Below are 23,295 nucleotides of genomic sequence, written 5' to 3'. Positions count from 1 at the left end.
TTCCCTAAAATTGCAACATAAATGCTATTCTGTGAAACTTCTTCCAATTCTGACTAAGAACAAGCAAGAGTACCACAAATCTTCCTCTTCTGTTATGCAAATGTTCCACTGATTCCAGGCGTGATGATAGGAAATATGTCAGTATTATAAATTAACCACTGCTACAAAGAAAAAATCCTTTTGGCATCCATTTGCATCTCAAGACAAATAAACAGACTTAACCCTACATTTTAATGAGTAAACTGTAACAAAAACTTGTTTATTCAAACATACTTTAAATAAAATATCCTTAATATGACATGAGTTTTCCCCAGAACCTAGGGAGAAAAATCTCTCCAGCACTGCAGTAAACAGAGTAAAGCATTTTTAATGCTATAACCCAATAACAGCACTCAAAGTAACAAGGCTGCACTTCATTCTGTACCGATTTAAAAAAAAAGGTTTCCTAAGAAAGTGTAAATTACAGAATATCTTACTAGGCTGCTTTTAGAGGTTAATGTACAACACTAAAAGTTCAGCAAAACTGGTGAAATTCTCCTCCTGATCACACCTGATAAAATAGAAAAACCAATCATCTACATAGTGCAATACACTATTCAGCCTCCTACAAGGGCATTTGTCCAAGTACTCGTGTACTTACTATGCAAAAATAACACTGAAAAGGAAGTGCAAGGGGGTGAAAAGGGGAATTACAATGATAATGTCAAGGAAAAAATTTCCTAGAATGGCAAAAACATGACCATAATGCTAAGAAGAGGTAAAAAAACAGGTATTTTCTGTAGAAAACATCATAATAGATACTATAACAAATACTGCATGAAATGCTGTTTCCAAAATACCGTTATTGCATTCGAGAACTTTTACCCCTGAAACACTTTTAAAAAAGAAAGTAAATTTTACTTGGAACAAATATAGCAGACACTATAGCAGCATTTTAGAGGCAGATTTGGAGCTGATCGTGTAACCCTTCCTCAGAGCAACCTTTGCTAGAAGTATTTTAAGAAACAAGACAACAATGTCTATGGTTCTTCTTCTGAACAGCAGTGAGCATGCTGGAACAGGTGGACAAAATTAGGAATCCAGCTGTTGGTCCAACAGCGCAGGCTGTAAGCAGCCAGATGGTCCAGCTCCCCCTCTGCCCTCACTCTCGGCGTTGCCCTGTTACTCCCGCCAGTGCCGTCCCAGGCAAATCTCCTTCAGAGGGAGTGAGCCCTGAGCAGTGAGGACATAAACCAGCCCACGCCACTCAGCCTCAGAGCCAAGGATAGGTCTTTGACCCTCTTTTATTTATACACATAGGTATGACAGTTGAGAATATAGGAAAGAAGCAGTACAGGTCCCATGGTCCCGTGTTGAATCTTATCTATTTTATTACATCCTTATTTCTGTGATGCAACAAAAGATCTGAAAACAATCCAGCGAGAAAACATTTGGAAAGTTTTTGTGCTTGTTACAAATACAGAATTTGCTATGTCACATTTGCTAGGTTATATATACATCTGAGTCCTCCTAAAATTATCAGTATGTCATTCAAGAGAAATGTAGAAATGTTTTCTTTCAATGTGATTGTTTAATTGCTTCCCATGTTTGTAGCCACATCTAAAGGTTCAACAGAGACTGTGAATCTCTGAGTACATAGGGAAAATGACCTGTATGGCAGGTGCTAATTATTCTCTTTTAGAAAAGAACATTTAAAGAGTTGCACAGATTTCACATTCAAAAATGTAAAATTTAGCTATCAAATCCTCAACCAGGAATATTACAGAGTCTCCAAAGTTATCATCCAAACAAACTAATTGCAGCACATTTCAAATATTTTGAAAGTAAACATTCAATTTATTAAATACTATGAACTTCTAAAGACATTTTCCAACCTGAGCAGTACTTAATTAATTTGAGTCTATTCAGTTAATTAGAAGAAATCCTTTTCTGGTACAGCAATAGAAACATAATTGACTCCAAATAAAAAAAATATAGACTTTTATACTACAATTCCCTCATCCGACTTACACGGATATTTTCACACTAGCCCATACACTACACTGAATTCTTTTGGATTTATCTATTTGGAGGGTTTATGACACCTGGCCAAAACAGAAAACACATGGCCAGTGCCCCTGCAGACTTGCCCGTTACATTACTGCCCTTTTCATCCTGCAGCCTGGTGGTGGTGGCACGGGCGCAGAAGTAGAGCAGAGCTGCCCCATCCCAGGAGGGTCTGCCCCTTGCACCCTAGGCAGACGGCCTCCCTGCTGCCCCCAGCACACCAGAGACGGGTGATGCACCAAGGGATACCGGGGAGCACAGTGCCAGAGGCAGAAATGGGACTTGATGCCCTCCTGTGCAGGGGTGGCAGGGATAGCTGAAAGCATGGAAAACTCATGCAAACGCCAGCTCCGTGCAGAAGCTGAAGGCTACAAATGTGAACATCCACCAGAGAGGGCCCTGTAGGTGGGAGGAAATGGTGGGATTGGGACAGTCCTGCTGGCAGATGTATGGAGTCCTGCAGTCCCACCCAGCACCAAGCACTGGAGTCTTCCCTTTGGCACCAAGCACCCAGCAAAATGAAACAACAGAAGAGCCAAGTGCTGGAAGTTAAAATCTGTCATTGCAACCTGGTGATACCAAAATGTTGGCAGGAGGTGGGGAGCCAGCTGCGGCCGGTGCTGAGAGGACCCCCCGCTCTCCTCTCACTCCCCACATCCCCTTGGGCTGTGGATGAAGGACAAGGTCTCTTCCTGCAGCGAGGTTGTATACGACATGGGTCTACAGGGGCAACGCAGCCCTGGTTTTTGCATATGGACGATTATTTCTGGTTTGAAATTTCTGAAAAAGAATTGAATTGTCTCAACACATTTAACTTCTGAGAAAAAAAGCCTATTCTGAAGAAAAGGTTGGATTTTCATCTTCATTTTCACATGTTTCTTTTTTTTCCAACTTGCTGCCCTCTCTTTACAGCCCTCCACTGTTTTGCTTCTTCACTTTGCCGTTAACAAGAAAACCCTCCTCCACATACACACAAAAAAAGGAAACCGGGATTCTCAGTCCATATCAAAAAGTCTATTCTTCATCATAATATTGTCCCCAAAAGATCCCTCTGTTCTATCTGATCATCCTACTAAGAAAGAAATAGCATGGCAGAAGAAGTAGACTATGTCTGTTTATATGGCTGTCTGGGGGAAGAGACTGCGTAAGTCAACATCGGTATTAATTTTATTAGCCGAACTGCTTGCAATACATACCTTCTTCCTCAGCTCCTGCTTTGAAACGATAATCACATTTGGAGGATCCCCAACAGCTGTGGCAGCCCCCCCAATATTTGTGAAGATTACTTCTGCAATCAGGACATGCCTAGGATCAAGATTAAGTACTTCGCAGAGTCTGTGGTATAAAGAGAATGAAATTAACCTCTCACCTTATACCTAAATTACCTTAAACTTATAAAATTCACAAAATGCAGTCATTCCACTGAAAAATTGCAGGATTTTATACATAATATTTGTGTGTGTGTATTGTCAAAGTTTTAATTGTGTATGTGCTACAGTAATTACAGCAATATAAATGCAAAAAAGATAGATTTTTCTACATTTATAATGCAACAGTTAGTGGTAACAAAGTTGAAGGATTTTAAAAAGTATTTCATTAAACAAGAGTTGGACTACACAGAAAACAGCATTTCAAATATTTGGTGTCATACAATTTTTTAAACCATGGTCCCCAGGCTAAGCTGACCTATGCAAACCTATCCTGGGTAACCACAGGCTCTGCGCTCCACATCAGTTGTTACCTTGCGTGTGGGGAGCAGCGGTAGGGGATTGCGCAGGCAGCCTATTAGCCACGAATCATCTATTAGAGACCTCAGCTTTCAGCCTAGGTTTATCACGTTTATTCTGTTCCTATTTTTTCCCCTTCTCTAAAGCTTGATCATGAGTATTTCTATTTGTAGTGCAGCAAGAGCAGAAAATACACATTACTCATTATTAAAAAAAAAAATCTCACCATGTTTTTAGCAGTTCAAAAATATTTAATGCTTCTTTATTAAGGTGCTTCTTTAATAAGACAAAGTAAAATGCTTCTTCAATACGAAGCGTCTTAAAGTGCTCTGGCAAATACTGGGATTGACTCAGTAACCTCATGATCCATTTCAAATCACAGCCCGCTTACACACAGTAATCTTCACACAGATTACTTCAGCTTGCACAAATTACATTTACACACAGATCCGCACAATCTGCTCATTTCTGAAGTACACCTTTGACTTTAAACTTGGGCTGTGGTATTAAAGGCTGAAAGTTAAGGTCACACCTAAGCGCTTTGGAATAAGGAACGACTGCTTTCCTGCTCACGGCTTATCAAAGCGTTGCTCCGGTGTGTAGAGATGGAGGCCACGCTTAGATTATTGCCCCCTCTACCTAAGACGGGGTGTGGGGAAGAGTGGGCAGCAAGAATACTTTCTCAATATTGCTTTCACTGTAGTGCTGTCACACCTTTCCCTGAAGGAAGAGTTGAGCTGTACTGTTCAGTCTAAGTCTGTATTATTAAAGCCTATATTTCAAAGAGAAAAGAGTGCATTGCACAAAAGCTTAACTTGATACACTTATGCTGTCACCAAGAGTGTCAATTTAGAACTCAGAAAAAACACTGCCAGATGACACATATGTCAGCACATAAAAACTCCAGAACAAAATAACTGTGCAAAAGTACATTATTTCCCCAACAGCATAAAATTATGCAGTTAAGTAGTACAACTGGCCTGATCGTATCAATTGTGGTACAAGACCACAATCGTACTTGCAATTTTAACTTCATCACTCCTTCTCTTCTGAATGTTTCAAAATATAACCTTAACTTTTCTTTGGTGATTCTTTCTTTTTGGTGGGCCTAGTGATAGCTTGAAGAAAGAACCTCTGACATACACTAAGAAAGGTGAAGCCCCAAGTATAAAACCACCAGAATGTGTTAGCTTTACGGTAGGATCAAACTTCTTCAGTTTACCTACCCTAGTTATACAGTTCCCCACGTGAAAAGCTATTAGCCTTTTCCAGTTCCCAATAACAAATTATCTTGGAAATAAACTATAGCTAAAAAGGGGTAGTTATTAATTTTTTATCAGCTTACTACAAAATGCGGAGAGAAACAAGTATCATGTTTTACACCTTATTAATGGAAATATAAATCCTTATGTTCATAGAGTCAGCAGGATTTTCCTGCAAGCTTTATCTCCATGGCAATGACAGCACAGTGCAATGTAGTGAAGGTGTAGACAAGGACTGAAGACAGTAAGTAAGATAAAAACAAAAAATGACCCCCAAGATGAAGCTTTTGGAAATATGCAATTACTTGGTTTTACTAGGCAAAAAAAAAATATATTTTAGCTTTGATAGTGATTCAAGTACAAATGTTTCCCGCATACCAAGTTTCCCCTTCTTCAGTTTCACTAACTCATTTAGTATAAAACTGAAGTACTTAAAGGGTGGCTACAAAGGCAGAGGCTCTCTCTTCACAAGGAGCCACATGGAGAAAACAAATGGCAATGAATACAAGCTGCACTGGCAGAGATTTCATCTCAACATAAGAAAATAATTTTTTATGTTGACAATAATTAACCACTGGAACAACCTCTCCAGGGACATGATAGAGTCCCCATCACTGGAGGTTTTCAAGATGCGACTGAACAGCTTGATAGATAATCTCATGTAGGCTCCCTTCGCCATGAAAGGTTGGACCAGAGGGTCTTTCGAGGTCCCTTCCGACCTGGCCTATTCTATGATTCTTTGAAAATTGAATGAATGCTACAGTAGCTCTGCCTGTGGACAGTAGTTCATGATGCATTGATGTCTGGATTTCAATCTATTCCCAATTATAGTTAATTCAAAATATTGTGCAACACAGCTAAAGAAAACTTGGTTTTTAATAGTTCCAGTGTTGCTTACTGCTAGAGATGAAATTATTGACTGGAGTAAGGAAAAGCGATCTCTTTAAAATATAATTGGACAAAAGACAAATGGAGCTTTCATTTACCAGCTGTTTCCCAATCTAGAATAAATTTCACTTGCAAAATTGGGTTTTACTGTTTTACACTACATTTTAAAGTGGGAGCATATCTTAATAGAGTTTTGCGTGCATTAATGTGATAATGACTGCAAGCATTATATCAGCCAGGATCATTTTAAAAACTCACTAGATCTTTCGAAAACTGAACTGGATTAACCAGATTTGCCTGGCTAGGCACAGGTTAAATTCAGGTTAAACAGTAATTTCTAATCACATATTGATTAAATGTGCAATACAAAACATGCAAATCGTGTTATTCACTACTCTCTATACAGTTCCAAATACCTAATCTCAAAATGTAGAATTAACCAGTGGCTGTACCAGTATCATGATCACCAGCAGGATGAAAATTCAGTGTCTCATTTCATCTACTAGGGAGCATTTGGTGCAATATGCTATTGCAGTTCAGATATGGAGACAAACCAGAATAGTTAGCTTCCAAGGCAGTATAAGAAGCTTCAGATATGTGCTCACTATTAACACAGAGTGAAAAGGCAACCAATCCCTTTGAAAATGTTAGCTGTTTACCCTACTGCAATAGGAGTATTTGAAATTTTGATTTCCATTTAGATGATCAAAAAAAGTCCAAACAAGCATTTTGCACACCAGTCTACTACTGACTGCTGGCTATAAAAGACCAAATCCAAAACCACAACAATAAAGTACCTTATGGTTACTGGAGTAAAGAGCAGCATAGTGGTAACATTGTCCAAAAATGCAGAAAGAATTGCAGCAATGAGGCACAGAAGCGTAATCATGGCCCACACCTTGCCTCTAGAGAATCGATAAGCCTAATAAAAGAAACAGAAACAAAATTAAGGGACTAAATCAATCCACCTTATTTTTCAAAAAATTATAGATAATAATAATAATGTCTCTTCAAGGATGAGACAATAGTTATCTCAGAGCACTTACTAATCCATGTACCTCCAACAGCACCCTCTCCAATATTAATTAATTTAGCAATAAAACATTTCTTGGAAGTGGGAAAACATTTCCATCATGCAGAGGAAAAAACAAGTCTGAAGAGAGACAGTGCTCCACTACCAGGCACAAAGGGGGTCTGTGGCAGGCTGAGCCTCCACCTTCTGCCTGCATGCCCAGTTCAGACCTCCCAGCCCTGCCGCAGGCTGGGACATTGTCCCCATCCTCAGAGCAGCCCTGCTGGGGCTACACAGTCTGGGCATCTATGTAGGCAGGGGTTGTGTCCACCTGTGTTTTGTTTAGAGGTTCATAGCTCAAAGAAGTCCTCCTTGTCACTTTTGTTTTCTTTCTTTCCATCCTTCTCAAGAAAATTAAGCTTTGCAGCAGTTGAAGGAGTCCCACACCACAGGTAATACTTGCTTTATAACCAGTCCATCAGAATTACCCTTTTCATGTAATCTTTGATTCTGTTACTGTGCAAAGGTCTCTGGCCATTTATCACGTGTGATCGTAAAGCTAATCATAGTTCCCATACTTCCTCTCTCCCACTGCCAAGCCATAACTACAGATTTCAGCTACAGCAGAACTGCAGTCCTGGGGAAGTCAGTGGAATAACTCAGCTTTATATTGTCCATATGCCTGCGTGCCCTCCTGGGGGTCTTTGCCTTTCTCCTGTAGAAACAGAATTGTCTTAAGGGCTTCCTTTCATCCCTAGGAGATTTTTCAAAATTACAAATCGACCACTGTCATTTCTAATGTGGTAAGTATACACTGCCCTAAGAAAGGTTCTTCAAAGATAGTGTTTGGTGTAACAGATCTGATTAAATAATAAATTGATTAATGCAGTAATAATTAAGAGTACCAAAACAAGCCTACCTTTACTGCACAGTAGTCAAAGAATCCAGTCTCTGAAAATATGGCCACCAAAACCATCTACCAAAAGATGAAGAGAAAGAATATCTTGCAACTGAATTATTACAGAGAACCAAAGTGATGTAGTTTGAGATCCTGACAAAAGTCCTTCTTATCTGACACAGCTCTGAGAATCTGATTACCTTCATATTAGGATATCCAGTACAGCTGCCAGATACCTCTTGTTAACGTGTCATACGGAGAAATTTAGTTCTTCACATAAATAGTCTGTAAATGTCATACTAGTCTGGTTGAATTTTTATTTGTAGTGACTAAGTGGGCATCATACATTAAGTACTTAATGTATCACCCTTATGTCATTAATCAAGAAAATCCAGTGTGTTTGCTTTTGCTGTAATGCTCTACAGAGTGCAGAAGGTAGCAGCTTTAATAATTACTTGTATTTTCCCACATTTCTAGGTTTCCTGTGCTTCCATCTTTGCTCCCAACAGATTTTTTTTCTTTCTTTTTCTGTGGGGTGGGCAGGAGAGTGGGGACCAGTGTCAGAAAAGCTCAGAATGGCAACAGATAATTGTAATTTTGTCCCTGTGTATTGTGTATTTTGTGTTAGAGTTTAATAGCACTTGGACAACTCTTTTTACCATAAATAGCTATGGGCAAAGTGATTAAAAAAATCTGTTATTATAATCTAATCAGATATTTCTCGTCCATTCCTGGTTTGCTTTTTTTGGCTCCAAACATAGTACTGACTAAGACAAAGAAAACCACTTTTCCAGCAGAGTGTGTTTGAGGAAGGTTTTGTGTAAACAGAATTAACAAGATAAATGAGAGTGATAATACTTGGCACTTAAACAGGTCTTTCCATTTACAGACCTCAAGAATGTTTTTAGTATGTTACCAACATAATTTTACAGATTGAAAAATAAATAAATAAAAGGATCAACGTTTTCAAAAGGCTGCTTCAGACGTCTTGTCATCCTCCTTGTTGATAAATCCCTTAAGGCCCAAATTTTCATCATAACACATCTCGGTAACATGCAATTAACAAAACATTTAAAAGGGAAACATATATATATATTGAATGTGATTATTTCAGCACATTTAGAGAAAAAGATACATTTTGGTTACCATTCCAAACAGCAGCGCCAGTGTCTCATAATCAATCCACTCCACCACTTTGGCCATACTTGGCCTCTACAATCAAAAAATACAATTATCACTGAATGCCACGAAACACCTAGTTCATGATTAACTATGAAATAGAAATTCCACTTAACTGATGAACCATTTAAGTAAGCTATGACAGAAATTAATAAGTGTTCCTACAAGGTACACAAAAAAGGTTCTTTATTATTATCATTATTACTATTATTGCTATTATTAATTCAAACTACTGCTGGCATCCTAAATCAGTCATTATCAAAAGCCTATATTAGGCTATTGGTTTATCTAGTTGTTCCTTATGTAGCATTACAGAAATAAAAGATAACCAAATCATATGCTACACCCTGGTTTCCTTTTTGGGAAAAAAACAAAAGCATATCATTTCACTTCTGAACAAACTGGACGGAATTTAAAGGAACATAGCAATGATGTGGTGACCAGTTATGAGAAAAACAGAAAATCAATCAGAGGTTTCACTAAATATCAACCAAGAGTAAGTCAGGGGGAAACAAAAGGACTGGAAGTTGTAAGCATGAGGTGTAATTATTTAGGGTAGTGTAAGGCAAAGTATTTCCATTTAGGTTTGCTTGGTAACCTAACAATACTGAAAATAACAGTGGTAAAGTAACTCTGAATTAAGCTGAAAATGGTTGTACTCAGCTTCCTGCAAATAAGAATAAAACAGTAACAACTGACTTTTTTCTGTTCTTCTTGTCTATACCGTCGGCTGACTTGTTTTCCCCAAGATGCTTCCCCATCCCAATATCTGCCCTACCATCTCTCTCTTAAAAAACACTGCTCTCTCACATCCCAGTCACAACAGGGAAAACACAGACATTATTATATCATACCCAGAAACAAAGTGAGCACTTGCAGTTTGATAACTTACCTCCCCAACTGTAGCTAAGGCAGCTAAAGCTGCCAAAGAGCCCAGCATCGCTGCAAGGGTCCTGTGAACAATCTGCAACAAAGGGTAAGAATTGACCAGAGACTCCTCAAAACATCTCCTTACTATTAAAAAGGAGGAAGGACAAGAATAAAAATTCCTGTAGTTGATTCTTTTATTGGTTTGTTTGGGGTTTTTTCCTTATTCCACCCCCTTTCAAAAAGACCTGACCAGAGAATGGCCCATTACTTTGCCGCCTCACTATAGGATGTTATTTAAAAAAAAAAGAAAAAAGCCATTCCTGTGTGAAACCCTGCAAGGAAGTCTCAGCTCTGATCTCAAGGCAGTGAAGAGACTTCAGCACCAGTTTCTTATATTTGCCAACAGGTGACCCAAGAAGGAAAGCAATTCATCTTCCCTAACTTAAAGGATTAAAAAGCCTAGTCCTGTTGGCTTCCCTTCACAGCCCATGGGAAGAAGACACATGCCCAGGAGGTGATCCACCTCGTTCTTTATAGGTTCTAGTTCATCTTCAATGTCTGCAAAGCAATTCCCAAGCAAATAGCTCAGACCTGGGGCAGATGCATCCTACACATACACAGACTTTCAGTTCCCAGGTCCAGTTTGTGGCCTGGGGTACAGATACATCTGTCAAGCCTGGGCACCTACTTTCTGTCTTTCACACACACAGAGTTTTCTTCCTTCATAAAGTGGTTTCTTACATCAGCATTTTCTCTACAACGTGTTTTGGCTTCAAGAAAGTCATATACTTCAGCTAAAATCTGCTAGACACCTTTGCTGCAGTCTCCTCAGTTCATCAAAAGCTGCTTTCACCCAGCCTTGAGCAGTGCTTGTCCTCCATCTCTAACGTTTCTCTAGCATACAAGCAATGCCTCTGAAAATAGCATCTAAACCTCTGATCACAACACATTCATTCATTTAATACTGCAACAATTACTACAGTATATGGACATTTGTCCATGTCTATGTACCTAATGAATAAACCGCACTTAAAATTCTCAAGGAGAAAGTATAAATGCAAGCATGCCCTGAAAATGTGCTTTTTCATCCAAGTGCTCATTTGTAGTTATTTAATTCACCACGTCTGGAAGATCACGGATTGTGTAAAATAACTCAGTTAAAGTATGGATGTAATTAATGAAAATCACACTACAGAAGATCAAATCTAATTAACAGCAGTTACTATTAATGTGTTTAAATATTATTCAGACACAAGTCAGAATTATATCTGAGAAATAAGTAAGGCAGTCTAGAAATATTTCATTTGCTGCTAATTTCATAAGAAATATTTTGCTGATAAGAAACAATAGGATGCAGACATCTCAAGGCCCTACTGCCCGCTTGTAGAGGAAAAGAAAAAAGGAAAGATTTGGTAATGGTAAACAATCAAGCAATTTGCCAAATTACTAGAAAAATAAATATATAAATGACTAATTTGGGAGTCAAAATAAAAATCTGTCTTGTTCTCCTATGGTTTTCTTCAAAATGGAGGGGAGAATAACTTATTCATAGTGATAAAGCAGAAGATTAGACCAAGCTTTTTATGTCCTAATGACCTAAAAGTAGACAGCACAGATTACAGTTCCCACCAGCTCCCACAGAAATGTGTGTGATATGTCACTGTTTCATCTTTGATTTCCAGCTTCAGAGCATTGATATGAGTACACATGTATGGCCCTTGTGATTCTGCAAAGGTGGGGAGCATTGGATAACATCTGATAGTGCTGTGGCTGAGGACGGGATGCAGCAGTTAGACCATACAGTTCTCTCCAGCAAAAGACATGAAGCAGAGGTGTCAGTTAGGGAAGGGGACCAGCTGCTTATCAGGGCGAAGTTCAAGGGTAAGCTACTGGGGAATCCTCAGCCAGCCTCAGACTGGAGGCTTTGTCCTCATCTAATCACCACCCATGTTAGATAGCTCTTTTGCAATTCTCAGAAGCATATCATGGGGTTTCTGAGACTTGATTGGCTTTAGATTTTTTTCATATTTCCACATAAGCATTTTTGCTGTCACCATTGTATACTTAATTGCATACACTGGGTTGACTGCATTTTCAGTTTCCAAGAGTTTGCTGTCACCTATGGGTGAAATTTGCTTTAATTTCTGTGGAAAGATGGGAAAAAATTCTGTACAAATGGAATCATCTGTCAGTTCCTTCATCCCGGTCATTTTTCAGGAAGGATATACAAAAGTATATCCTGAAGAATGAACAAAGACTATTCAGATGCAAAGCGCTATTACAAAAAACTTGTCAAATGTACAGCTCTTCATTCCAGCAAACTATCAAGTGGAAGTTACACAGTAACATAAAGCCTACAAAGCACACTTACATAAACTCCAAGACATGTAAATATTCAAAAATTGAGATTTGGTGATGTTTGGGAAAGAATGGATTACTCTTTCATTTTCTTTTCACATAAAGCAAACCCAAAACAAAGAATATATTTGTAAAAGCATTTTTTAAAGCTTACAAATGGAGAGATTAAGAGATGCAGGTTGTAAACTATACACTCATTGAACCACAGTTCCATCTAATCTAAACTAAACTAAACTAATCTAATCTACTTCAGGATATGGTTTAGTGGGCATGGTGGTGTTGGGTTGGTGGTTGGACTTGATGATATTAAAGCTCTTTTCCAACCTAAATGATTCTGTGATTCTGTGATACACATTTGGAGGGCATTATATTAGGTAAAATTCCATTATTATTCTTTTGGAAAATAGTACGGATCTCATCCAAACCCTTTTGAAGTCTGGCATGAGGATGAGTATCATTTCAGGATGAATCTCAGAGTGTATCCATAAACAAAAGCTCAGGTATGCAACTGAAGGAGCTCAGAAATAAATTATCACAGAAATCTAACCCCAGGAAAGCTGAGAAATTTGGTAGACTCCTGAATCTAAATACACTTTGAAAGATTAAGTGAGAAGTCAACTGTTCTCACGTGATCTTTCTCATGCTTGAGAAAGTGCATACCTTTGTGGATTCTCTAGTAAGCAGTTACACTGAAAGAACCCAGATTCACAACAAGCTTCTCTTTCAAATAGGAATTGCCTATAAGATCACAAATTTGGGTTGGCTGCATCAGCCTGAGTGGGTAGAGTTTTCATTTTACAAGCAGGAACAGAAGCAGAAGGTAATGGTGGACCAAAAGTTATTTCAGCAGCAAGTGACTGAACTCAGGTACAAAACTCAGCATAATGTATCCTCATCAAAGACACTGAAGCAGTCAAAACCTCTTGTGGATCTTATTACGGTACCTACATTTTTCTCTCTATTTCATCCCTCCTTTTCAAAATCCATCTCCCAGCACTGCTCAACTCTTGCCTGGACTGCTGTTCAGCTAAACAGTACTCACTCCTTCAACAAAAACCATAACTAAAATTCTTTCCATCCTGCACATCACATAACAGCTCTTCTTCTGTTTCACCTTTCATTCTCTCTCTCATACCTGCATTTCTGTTTCCACTGTCTTGCACATAAATAGCTCTTCACATGTTCCCATCCTCTCTGGCCCTTCTCATTCTGTCAAAGCCACATGTCAAACTCACCTCTTATTTTCTTCTCCCCCTTATTTCTTGCATCCCATAATTGGATCCCCACATTTCAATGATTCAGTCAGTTTCACCATACTCTGTAAAATACTTATTATAAAAGTTCCTTGCCTCATTTCCTGGAAAGGTTTCTTAAAAAAACAAGCAATGGCATTGAGACAAAAATGACAGAATAGGCAAGGAAGATACAAAACTCTTAGTCTATCAGTTTGCATGCTAGAGCTCCCCAACTCCAACCCAACTACAAACTTTGTAATCTCTTCACCTTCATCAGCAGCATCATCTTTATTTTTGTCTGAAGAATGCCTAGTAGTGTTGGCTTAATGAAACAGCAAAGAATGGTGCTTGCCTTTTACTGAAGGACAGTTACTTCAATACAAACTGCTACTGAAAACAGTGCAGCCCAGATTTCACTCTTTATACTGCACAACTCGGTCATAGAGCTCCCTGATAACAGGATATCACTAGGCTGAGAGCTGAAGAGATTCCAAAAAAGGGAATGGATATTTACAGAATTTTATATCAATAATGAAAACACCCAAAGTTGCAACAACGGAGGCTCTTAAAAATAACATGAACAATGTAGGTGTGGTGATAGCAACATCATAGGGCCATGCTATAGGGTCAATTCAGAATGGCAAAGATTAGGAAAAACTTCTATAGTGATTTTGTTTCATAATTATCTGTAGAAAGTTTGTCTCATAATTGCCTGCTGTGTGATAAACACAATGTGCTGAATGCTGGTTCTGTATGATAGTTTCCATACTCTTTATTCAGGAGTTAATTTTAAGGTAAGAAATTAAAGCAACCCAAATCATTTATGCCACAAGTCTTTGTGTTTGATATTAATTAAAAATATACATTTCCAGAGATATAATGTGAACTGGATTTAGACAACCTGGATGTTCTCCAGGTTTAAATTTCTTTATCTATCTGAAAATGGAATGTTTGCACAAAATTAATCAAATCTTTTGGTAGACTGCAAGAGCATCCTTATAAAAATGATTAAAAATTCCAAACACCTTATCTTCTACAGTGCTCCAGGAGGTAAAAGGAAATTATCTAGAAGCCAGTTGAATGGTCACCTGTATGCTATTTCACAGCATACATTTCCCAGCTGAAATCCAGGGCATATTTCCAAAATACGCTTCTGAAGATATTTGATAAATGATATACAGAATCAGAGAATTAGAGAATCATTTAGGTTGGAAAAGACCTTTAAGATCATCAAGTCCAACAGTTAACCTAGCACTGCCAAGTCCACCACTAAACCATGTCCCTAAACACCACATCTACACCTACACATCTTTTAAATATCTCCAGGAATGGTGACTCAACCACTTCCCTGGGCAGCCTGTTCCAGTGCTTGACAACCCTTTCAGTGAAAACATTTTTCCTAATATCCAATCTAAACCTCCCCTGGCACAACCTGAGGCTGTTTCCTCTTGTCCTATTGCTTGTTACTTGGGAGAAGAGACTGACACCCACCTTGCTACAACTCCTTTTCAGGCAGTTGTAGAGAGTGATAAGGTCTCCCCCTCAGCCTCCTTTGCTCTGTGCAAAACAACTCCAGTTCCCTCAGCAGCTCCTCATAAGACTTCGGCTCTAGACCCTTCCCCAGCTTTGTAGACCTTCTTTGGACACACTCCAGCACCTCAATGTCTTTCGTGTAGTGAGGGGCCCAAAACTGAACACAGTATTCAAGGTGCGGCCTCACCAGTGCCGAGTACAGGGGCACGATCACTTCCCTACTCCTGCTGGCCACACTAGTTCTGATACAGGCCAGGATGCTGTTGGCCTTCTTAGCCACATGGACACACTGCCAGCTCATATTCAGGTGGGTGTTGACCAACACCCACAGGTCCTTTTCCACTGGACATCTTTCCAGCCACTCTTCCTCAAGCCTGTAGTGTTGCAGGGGGCTGTTATGACCAAAGTGCAGGACCCAGCACACCCTTGTTAAATCTCATACAGCTGGCCTCGGCCCATCAATCCAGCCTGTCCAGATCCCTCTGCAGAGCCTTCCTGCCCTCAAGCAGATCAACACTCCCGCCCAGCTTAGTGTCATCTGTAAACTTGCTGAGGGAGCACTTGATCCCCTCATCCAGATCATCGATAAAGATATTGAACAAGACCGGCCCCAAAACTGAGCCCTGGGCAACACCACTTGTGACCAGCCACCAACTGGATTTAACTCTGTTCACCACAACTCTCTGGGTCCAGCCAGACAGACAGTTTTTAACCCAGCGAAGAGTACGCCTATCCAAGCCATGAGCCACCAGTTTCTCCAGGAGAATGCTGTGGGAAATTGTGTCACAGGATTTGCTCAAGTCAAGATAGACAACATCCACAGCCTTTCCCTCATCCACTAAGCAGGTCACCTTGTCATAGAAGGAGATCAGGTTGGTCAAGCAGGACCTGCCTTTCATACACCCAGGCTGACTGGGCCTGATCATCTGGTTGTCCTGGACACGCCATGTGATGGCACTCAGGATAATCTGCTTCATAACCTTCCTCAGCACCAAGGTCAGACTGACAGGCCTGTAGCTCCCCAGATCCTCCTTCCAGCCCTTCTTGTAGATGGGCATCATGTTTGCTAACTTCCAGTCAGTGGGGGCCCCTCCGACTAGTTGCAGGGGGGTTGGACTAGATGATCTTTAAAGGTCCCTTCCAACCCAAGCATTCTATGATTAGCCAGGACTGCTGAAAAATGATGGAAACTGGCTTGGTGAGTTCCTCCACCAGTTCCCTCAGTACCCTTGGGTGGATACCATCCAGCCCTATAGACTCGTGTGTGTGGGCTAGCAGGTCACTAACCATTTCCCTTTGGATTATGGGGACTTCATTCTGTTCCCCATCCTTGTCTTCCAACTCAAGGGGCTGGGTACCCAGAGAACAATTGGTCTTACCATTAATGACTGAGGCAAAGAAGGCTTTAAGTACCTCAGCCTTTTCCTCATCCTTTATCACTGTTTCCACCCGCATCCAGTAAAGGATGGAGATTCTCCTAGCCCTTCTTTTGTTAATGTATTTATAGTAACATTTTTTATCATCTCTTATGGCTGTAGCCAGATTAAGTTCTTGTTGGACTTTGGCCTTTCTAATTTTCTCCCTGCATAAGCTCACAACATCCTTGTGGTCCTCCTAAGTTGCCTGCCCCTTCATCCAAAGGTCATAAACTTTTTTCCTGAGTTCCAGCCAAAGCTCTCGCTTCAGCCAGGCCAATCTTCCCCACCAGCTCATCTTTTGGCACATGGGGACGGCCTGTTCCTGCACCTTTAAGATTTCTTTCTTGAAGAATGTCCAGCCTTCCTGGACTCCTTTGCCCTTCAGAACTGTCTCCCAATGCATACTAAACTTCATACTAAACATTTTATTTCCACAAGTTCTTTTTTATAAAAGTGATAAATGGCAGTTGAAAGATGACTGTCAGTGACTTTAATGTAAAGCTTCAAGTGCAGCCTCAATTCATTTCTTATGCATTTTTTCTCCCGTGAAGCTGGTTGCACTAAACTACTTATTTTACTGAGAAATTAATTTTCATTTGATAGAGTGGCAGCATTGTTGCATTTCAACAGGAGGTGGTTATTCCCAAGCCTATATCCACATATGGGTTTTATGCATTTTCCACCTACCTCCAGAGTAGCTGAGACCTTCCCTATAAAATAACACCCAAATCCCTCTTAGACTTTGTAAAGTCTCTAGTTCAATTCTTTATTCTCAGGGGACAAGGAGGGAGAGAAGGGGAGTACAATTTGCTCTAGGATAGCTTTTTCTGACTTTATGTTTTATACCTATTCCTTTTTATGTTTTAATAGGGTTTATTTGTTTAAAAGAAGATATCTTCAGCAGTGGAAGATATCAAAGAAGATATCTTTGAAGGTTTTCTTCAAAGACAAAGAGTTTGTTTTTCTTAAAGATAATTAAGACAGTATTAGCCTGACTGCCTCTGGAAACATGTTTCTCAGTCAGATCCCTTGATGGAGATTATCTTATCATTTGCTGTCACATACTTTACAAATTTTGGTGGTCTTCTTTGCCTTCAACTATTCCAGCTGTTTTAGCAGGATACAGACAGAACTTCAGTCTTTCATGTTAGAGGTATTTGATTCACTTACAGTCTGGAAAATTAACGGCTGAAGCCCAAAACTGGCATCAGAAGCTGAAGTCAAAACTGCAATTTGCAGAAAAACATTGGTAATTCAGATAACTAATTTATTTTTTCCTAACTCTGTCAAGCAACATAACTTAAAATTTGGCTTTATGCTAGAAAAAAGCAAGGGTCAAAATTTGAACTCTGCCCTGCAGTAGATCTACTTCAAAGCTGAACAGCATCAAATTCTGAATTCATGAAAATTTGCTTTACTTCTGGCAAATTACACAATCTGGACAGAATATAAACCAATAGACTAGAAATACAGGATATAGTCAGGTACAGATGAGATCAGAGCAGCAGAAAAGGAAGGTCAGTGGAGCCAGACATTTTTATTTGATTTTCTTTGTGCTTGCCTATATTAAAGAGACTATCTAAGCAATACCAGCTAGTGAAGGCATAGCAGCATACCTCCCCTTCAGCTGGTGATGGCAGCTAATGCTTTACCTCCTCCCCTTCCTCCCCTCTGTTTGCTCCCTCCACGAGCTCTGCAGAAGCAGTTCTGCAACTTCTTCAGCCACGGGGCATCCTTCCCAGCACATGAGAACCCCTTACATGGGATGTGTCTCAACAGCTAATGCAAAATGAATGATAATGGAAAATTAATTGTCTTAGAATTACTTAGTTAAGCAGTAGCAAGTAAATTCTGTAGGGATTTTAATGAAGCAAAAGGGAGTTGCTTGACATAGTTTAGAAAGTATGACTTATACTGATGCAGTATTCAGGGATGGACTAAAGCAGCTCTTGAGGCAAGCACGTAGGGTACAGCTGCTGAAAGATGATGCACTTCAAACATCCCAAAGTGGTGACAAGCATCACAAAAATCAGTGACAGAAAGAACAGCTATTAGTATCTTCATCTGCAGATTAGGACACTATCTATTCTCTACAGGCAGACATGCAAATCATAAAATAAGACTTTACACTAGGTTAGATTTTTAGAAAATCTTATTATTAATCTCATTTTTGTAAGTCAAAATATGTCAAAACTTGTACAGCATCACTGTACAAGTATCCCTTGCTTGAAAAATACCAAAACAACAAAACCCTGGACCAACAGCTTACTCATTTTTACAAGAATTCAATGGTGACTCAGTATAATAGTATTATTATTCAGTATTATAGTACTACCACATGCATGAAATATGTGCCTAAGATCAGTCAAGAGTACAGACTGAAGAGGTCTGTGGACTTGGAGACATTAGCTGCGTATTTTAGTAATAACACCCGTTCCTATTAATTGCACAATAAATGGCTGATCCCTGTAACTCTGTGAAAATAACATTCCATATACATTCAATAAGCTCTTTTTACAGACAAATTCTCAACCCTAAAAGACTTGGGTTTTTTTAAATAGAAACATTAGATTCTATAGCAAACTGTGTAATTCCTGAAGAACATCTACACAACCCCAAGGTAAGAAAACACACATCTATGACATTCTGCTATAATATCTGTTTTCGTTCAGATAGTGTGCCAAATTACTTGTTCTGATTCAATGTCCGTGGAGAAAGTCATGGTATAAACAACCCTGCCTTAGAGAAAGGCATAGAAGGCAGCAATTTGCCACTTCCTAATGCAATGCTTCAAAATATAAGATTTCACTACACAAGATGATTATCTTAAATAGAAGGTGATTAGAAGTAATACTATCCAAGACAAGTTAATGCCTGTGTTAGTTCACTTTTATTCCTGTGGTATGTTGACTGAACAGGCTAAGAAATACAAGGTAGGGATATCTTGGGAGTTTTGTCTAGGAAAGATAGACCTGAAATTCTACAATTAAGTAACTACATGAAGTTTCACCGGCTGACATCAGTTCTTTCTATATGTAAAACACAATGCATAGAAGGGGGGGAAGAGAGAGAGAGAGAGAGAGAGAGACACTTAAGGAGACCAAATTATTTTCTGTGAATAAATTACCTGATAAATTCATTCTCCTCTTCTGTATAGAAAATCTATAAGCTGATTCTAGATTCTGCACATTCTGTATTTGTTACTCCACAGGTCTATCAAAGGCTTTGAATGATCAATTTGCAATATTTCACTGCCTACGAGCTTTCTTCCTCAGTGATATCACTGCTTGTTGTTTGTAGAGGAAACTGGATCGTCTAAAGCTTCATGCTGATATGGAACATTTAATTAACTGGTTCAAAGTAGCCCTCAAATGACGCAAGGATAAGCATATCCTTAGTGTATGAGATGAACAAAACTATTGAAACCCTTGTATTTTCATGCCTTGGAAACGGGGGGGGAAAACAAAGCTTGAGAAAAGAGAGTAGAGCCAGGAAGGAAAGGAGGAAAACAGCATTTGTACAGATGCTGGCCAGACGATTCAGAAGAGAATTTATTCATATACAACAAGGGTTGAAATGACTGCTTGACTTCTAATTTGAGTCTCGTTTTGAAATAATCTCCCACCTTAGAATTTTGTTAATGAGAACTAGCGATAAAAAGGTATAGCATCATACATAGTAAATATTTCTATCAGTTTCATACAAAAAAGAGGAGTCCGCCATACCTATGTCATTACAGCCACAGGTGGATGTTTTCCAGCCTCTACCTGTTGGGATGGCTCTGATGTGAGAAAATTATTTTTATACACCTCCAGGAAACATCTGAAAGGGAATATCCAGTAACATCTGATAGTTTGAGAACCCCTCAGAGTCAAATTTTAAAAGTGAATCTTTTTATTTGTTACGAATTTGGGGTTTTTTTTCTTAATGTGAAATTGGACAGATGCACAGAGAGATGAATGAGCTGGTGTTCTGTAAATTAGGGTCTTGAGTCCGGTCAGATTAATAGAAAGCGGAGCCCTGTGGGAAGACATGATGGCAATCATTTTTATGTGCCAAGGCACCTCACTCCTGTAATATTTTAGGTACAAAAAACATTTGTTATATGACTAGAGAGATCTGGTCATGAGCCAGTAAAGGACTAATGTTGCTACCTACAAGATGATAAACCAGACTGCTACTGTGGGCTGGCATGACCAAACGCGTACATCGACAGCCTGGCCTGGCAACAAGATTTCAGTTTTGCAAAACCCTTTTGCAAGACACTTTTGCAAGGGTCCAGTCCTCCAGCACCTATCTCAGCAGGCTTTGCTGCCTCCATCCACTCTACGTGCCTTGATATCATTCCAAATGCACACCCTTATTTTTGTGTCCCAAAAGCATTATTTGGGGGGACTGCACAGCCCTCTTTACGTTTGAAGAAGATGCCACCATGTGCATTTCCCCAGTTATCTCAGCATCCTCATGACTAATGAGACTGTGAATTTCTAGTAAAGAAATTACATGGAGCAAATCACAAAAATTAAGGGCAAACCTATTTTACTTTCCCTGTGTGAATCTTTGTCAGCCTTCTCATAATATTAGGACAACACCGAATTACAGTTGTGCACTATGAAGAATGGTACAGCAAACTGCAGCACTTGCATTACCTTTACAGAGAGCTTTCTGCTCTAGCCAGTAGTTCCTCTGAAGAGTCTTTCATCCCTGACATCTCTGTTTCTCACTCCAGTTTTCTTCTCTGGATTTTTTTTCCTCTTTAGATCATGCCATCACATCTCCCTCGAATCATGTCCCCTACACACTCCCATTCTTCTTCATACACTTTTGCCCTTGCTCTTGCTGAAGGAGATCATCATTTGAGGCCCCAAAAGAAGCTGAGTGGTTCTCATCCCTGTTTGTGTGCTTTAGAAATGTATGTGTGTTCTAACACCTTGTTAAAATTTTAAGACTTCATGGCTCTCTACCCCTGTGGTTGCCATAGGCAGGGTAGAAGCTGAACAGCAGCATTCAATTAAGCTAATTTAATGTTCTATTGCTTGTCTCAAACAGAAAAGAAAAAAAAAAGCCAACCCACAACACACATAGTATGCAAGGTAGAGCAACACATTTGTGCTTGACAGTTTTTCATGTATTGAACAAAATACAGTTCAAAATTAGTTTTAAAAGGCAATAGAAAACAGAAAATGTACATTTGGAAATTAGTTTTTACACTTAGTATTGAAAATATGACTCCTATTATTTCAAAAAATAGCATTCTGCAAAAAGTGGAGCTTGGGTGACAGCATCCTTTAAAGCAGACAAGCCTACCGAGTTCTTAGTATAGCAAGCAGCACCATCCAGTGGCAATTTTTTCCTATTAAGTTTTTAATTAAGGCCCGTTTACATGCTACAGATGTACCATAGTACCCAAAAGAAGTTATTTTTCCTTAAAGCACACATATTCAGAGCAGAACCAGACTTCTACCAAGATAGATCTAACAATTAGACAGGCAATAGTCAGTGTAAAATCAATATTCATATTGGATTAATAATACAAAACTGTTGTTATAATATATCAAACTGGGATCCAGCTAAGGATTTTGCTTGCTGTTATACTGTATTTTTGTTTGAATTTAAACTCGTCTTTGTCCTACAGCACTCTGCTTCCTTTACACTTCCTTTGTTGCAGTTATGGCAGGTAAAAATGACTGTAGTTTATCTAACTGGTGCTGGCTCTGTCATGTTGGAGCCTCCTCATTGGTGGCAGTGGCTCTGCTCTACCCAAGTGGTAGAAATCCCGGCACCTCAGGGATACTGACCCAATGCTCCTCATAAGGAGCAACTTGTAATGTTCTCACACAGCTGCTTTAAAGTCATTTTGAGCCTCTCAAAATGCACACCCTCCTCCTAAATCAGAGGAAGGCAGGGCATGACCATAAGCCTTGATAGTCCATACTGATTAATTGCTAGCTCAGACACAGGCAGTTCTCTCTGGAAGAACATCTAGGGTACTGTTTGGTGAATATTTCACTTTGGGGGACAGGACAGATGGATCCACCCCATGTCTGGATCCCCTTCTTCAATCCAGCACCTATCTCAGCAGGCTTTGCTGCCTGCATCTGTTCCACACACCTCAATACTACTCCCAGTGCACACCCTCAGTTTATGTCCTAAAAGCATTATTTGTGGGGACTGCAAGACTGCCCTCATTATATTGCACATTTTCAGCTGGAAAAAAAAAAAAAAAAGAAAAAAAAGAAAAAAAGAGCAGAATTTTTAATAGTAACAGTGCTTTAGGGTTATGGGAACACCAAACCAGACCCACAACCAGACCAGGAAGGATGCAGCTAGTCTGCTCCAGTGGGAGCTAGATTTTTCATCAAGCTAAGTTTTTCTACTGGATTGTGTGGTTTAGGTTTCACTACACTGGATTCAGGTTCCATGCAACCCCCAGAGTCACAACATTTATGATTTCTGCCTCGGGCTGGGAAGTTCGCTCTCCAGGTCCTACCTCCAGGCTCCATTTCTACCTCACTGTGAAACACCGCAGATAAACAGGACAGTATAAAGGCAGCTTTCTCTCTCCCCTGGCAGGACCAGTAGTCTCTCAAGGAAGGAAAGGTGTACAGGAGAGCATCCTTGCCCCACTGGAAGCTGGCCAGGACACCCAGGGGCACTGGCTTTCCTGTTCTTCCCCAACCTTGGGCTCCTTTGCTCCCTCCCATCCCCAGACAGGAGGGCAGATGAGGGCAAACTTTTATTCTTGCCCCATGAGGTACGGCTCATACTCTTCACCAAAGAGGTCTGAGGGTTTGTTCTGATAATCTGCCTCTAATTTTCTGCCAACCCCTACAGTAGTTTTTTAATTCCTCTTCACAATTTTTCCACCC

General features: G+C 39.7%; 1 protein-coding gene across 1 annotated transcript in view; it reads right to left on the bottom strand.

Annotated features, from left to right (window-relative positions):
- Positions 1-23,295, bottom strand: part of OCA2 (oculocutaneous albinism II) — a 50,829-nt gene that overhangs the window by 5,705 nt on the left and 21,829 nt on the right. Inside the window, exons 8-12 of the mRNA XM_010289276.1 lie at positions 9,905-9,976; positions 8,980-9,045; positions 7,855-7,911; positions 6,721-6,845; positions 3,243-3,381 (exon numbers count right to left, since the gene is read on the bottom strand). Of these exons, the coding sequence (XP_010287578.1) occupies positions 3,243-3,381; positions 6,721-6,845; positions 7,855-7,911; positions 8,980-9,045; positions 9,905-9,976 (459 nt within the window). The remainder of the gene's footprint in view (positions 1-3,242; positions 3,382-6,720; positions 6,846-7,854; positions 7,912-8,979; positions 9,046-9,904; positions 9,977-23,295) is intronic.

Source organism: Phaethon lepturus, unplaced genomic scaffold, assembly GCF_000687285.1.
Source record: "Phaethon lepturus isolate BGI_N335 unplaced genomic scaffold, ASM68728v1 scaffold11410, whole genome shotgun sequence".
Taxonomy (NCBI): Eukaryota; Metazoa; Chordata; class Aves; order Phaethontiformes; family Phaethontidae; genus Phaethon; species Phaethon lepturus.
The sequence above is the reverse complement of the archived record's forward strand: the minus strand, read 5'-3'. Positions and strand labels throughout refer to the sequence as shown.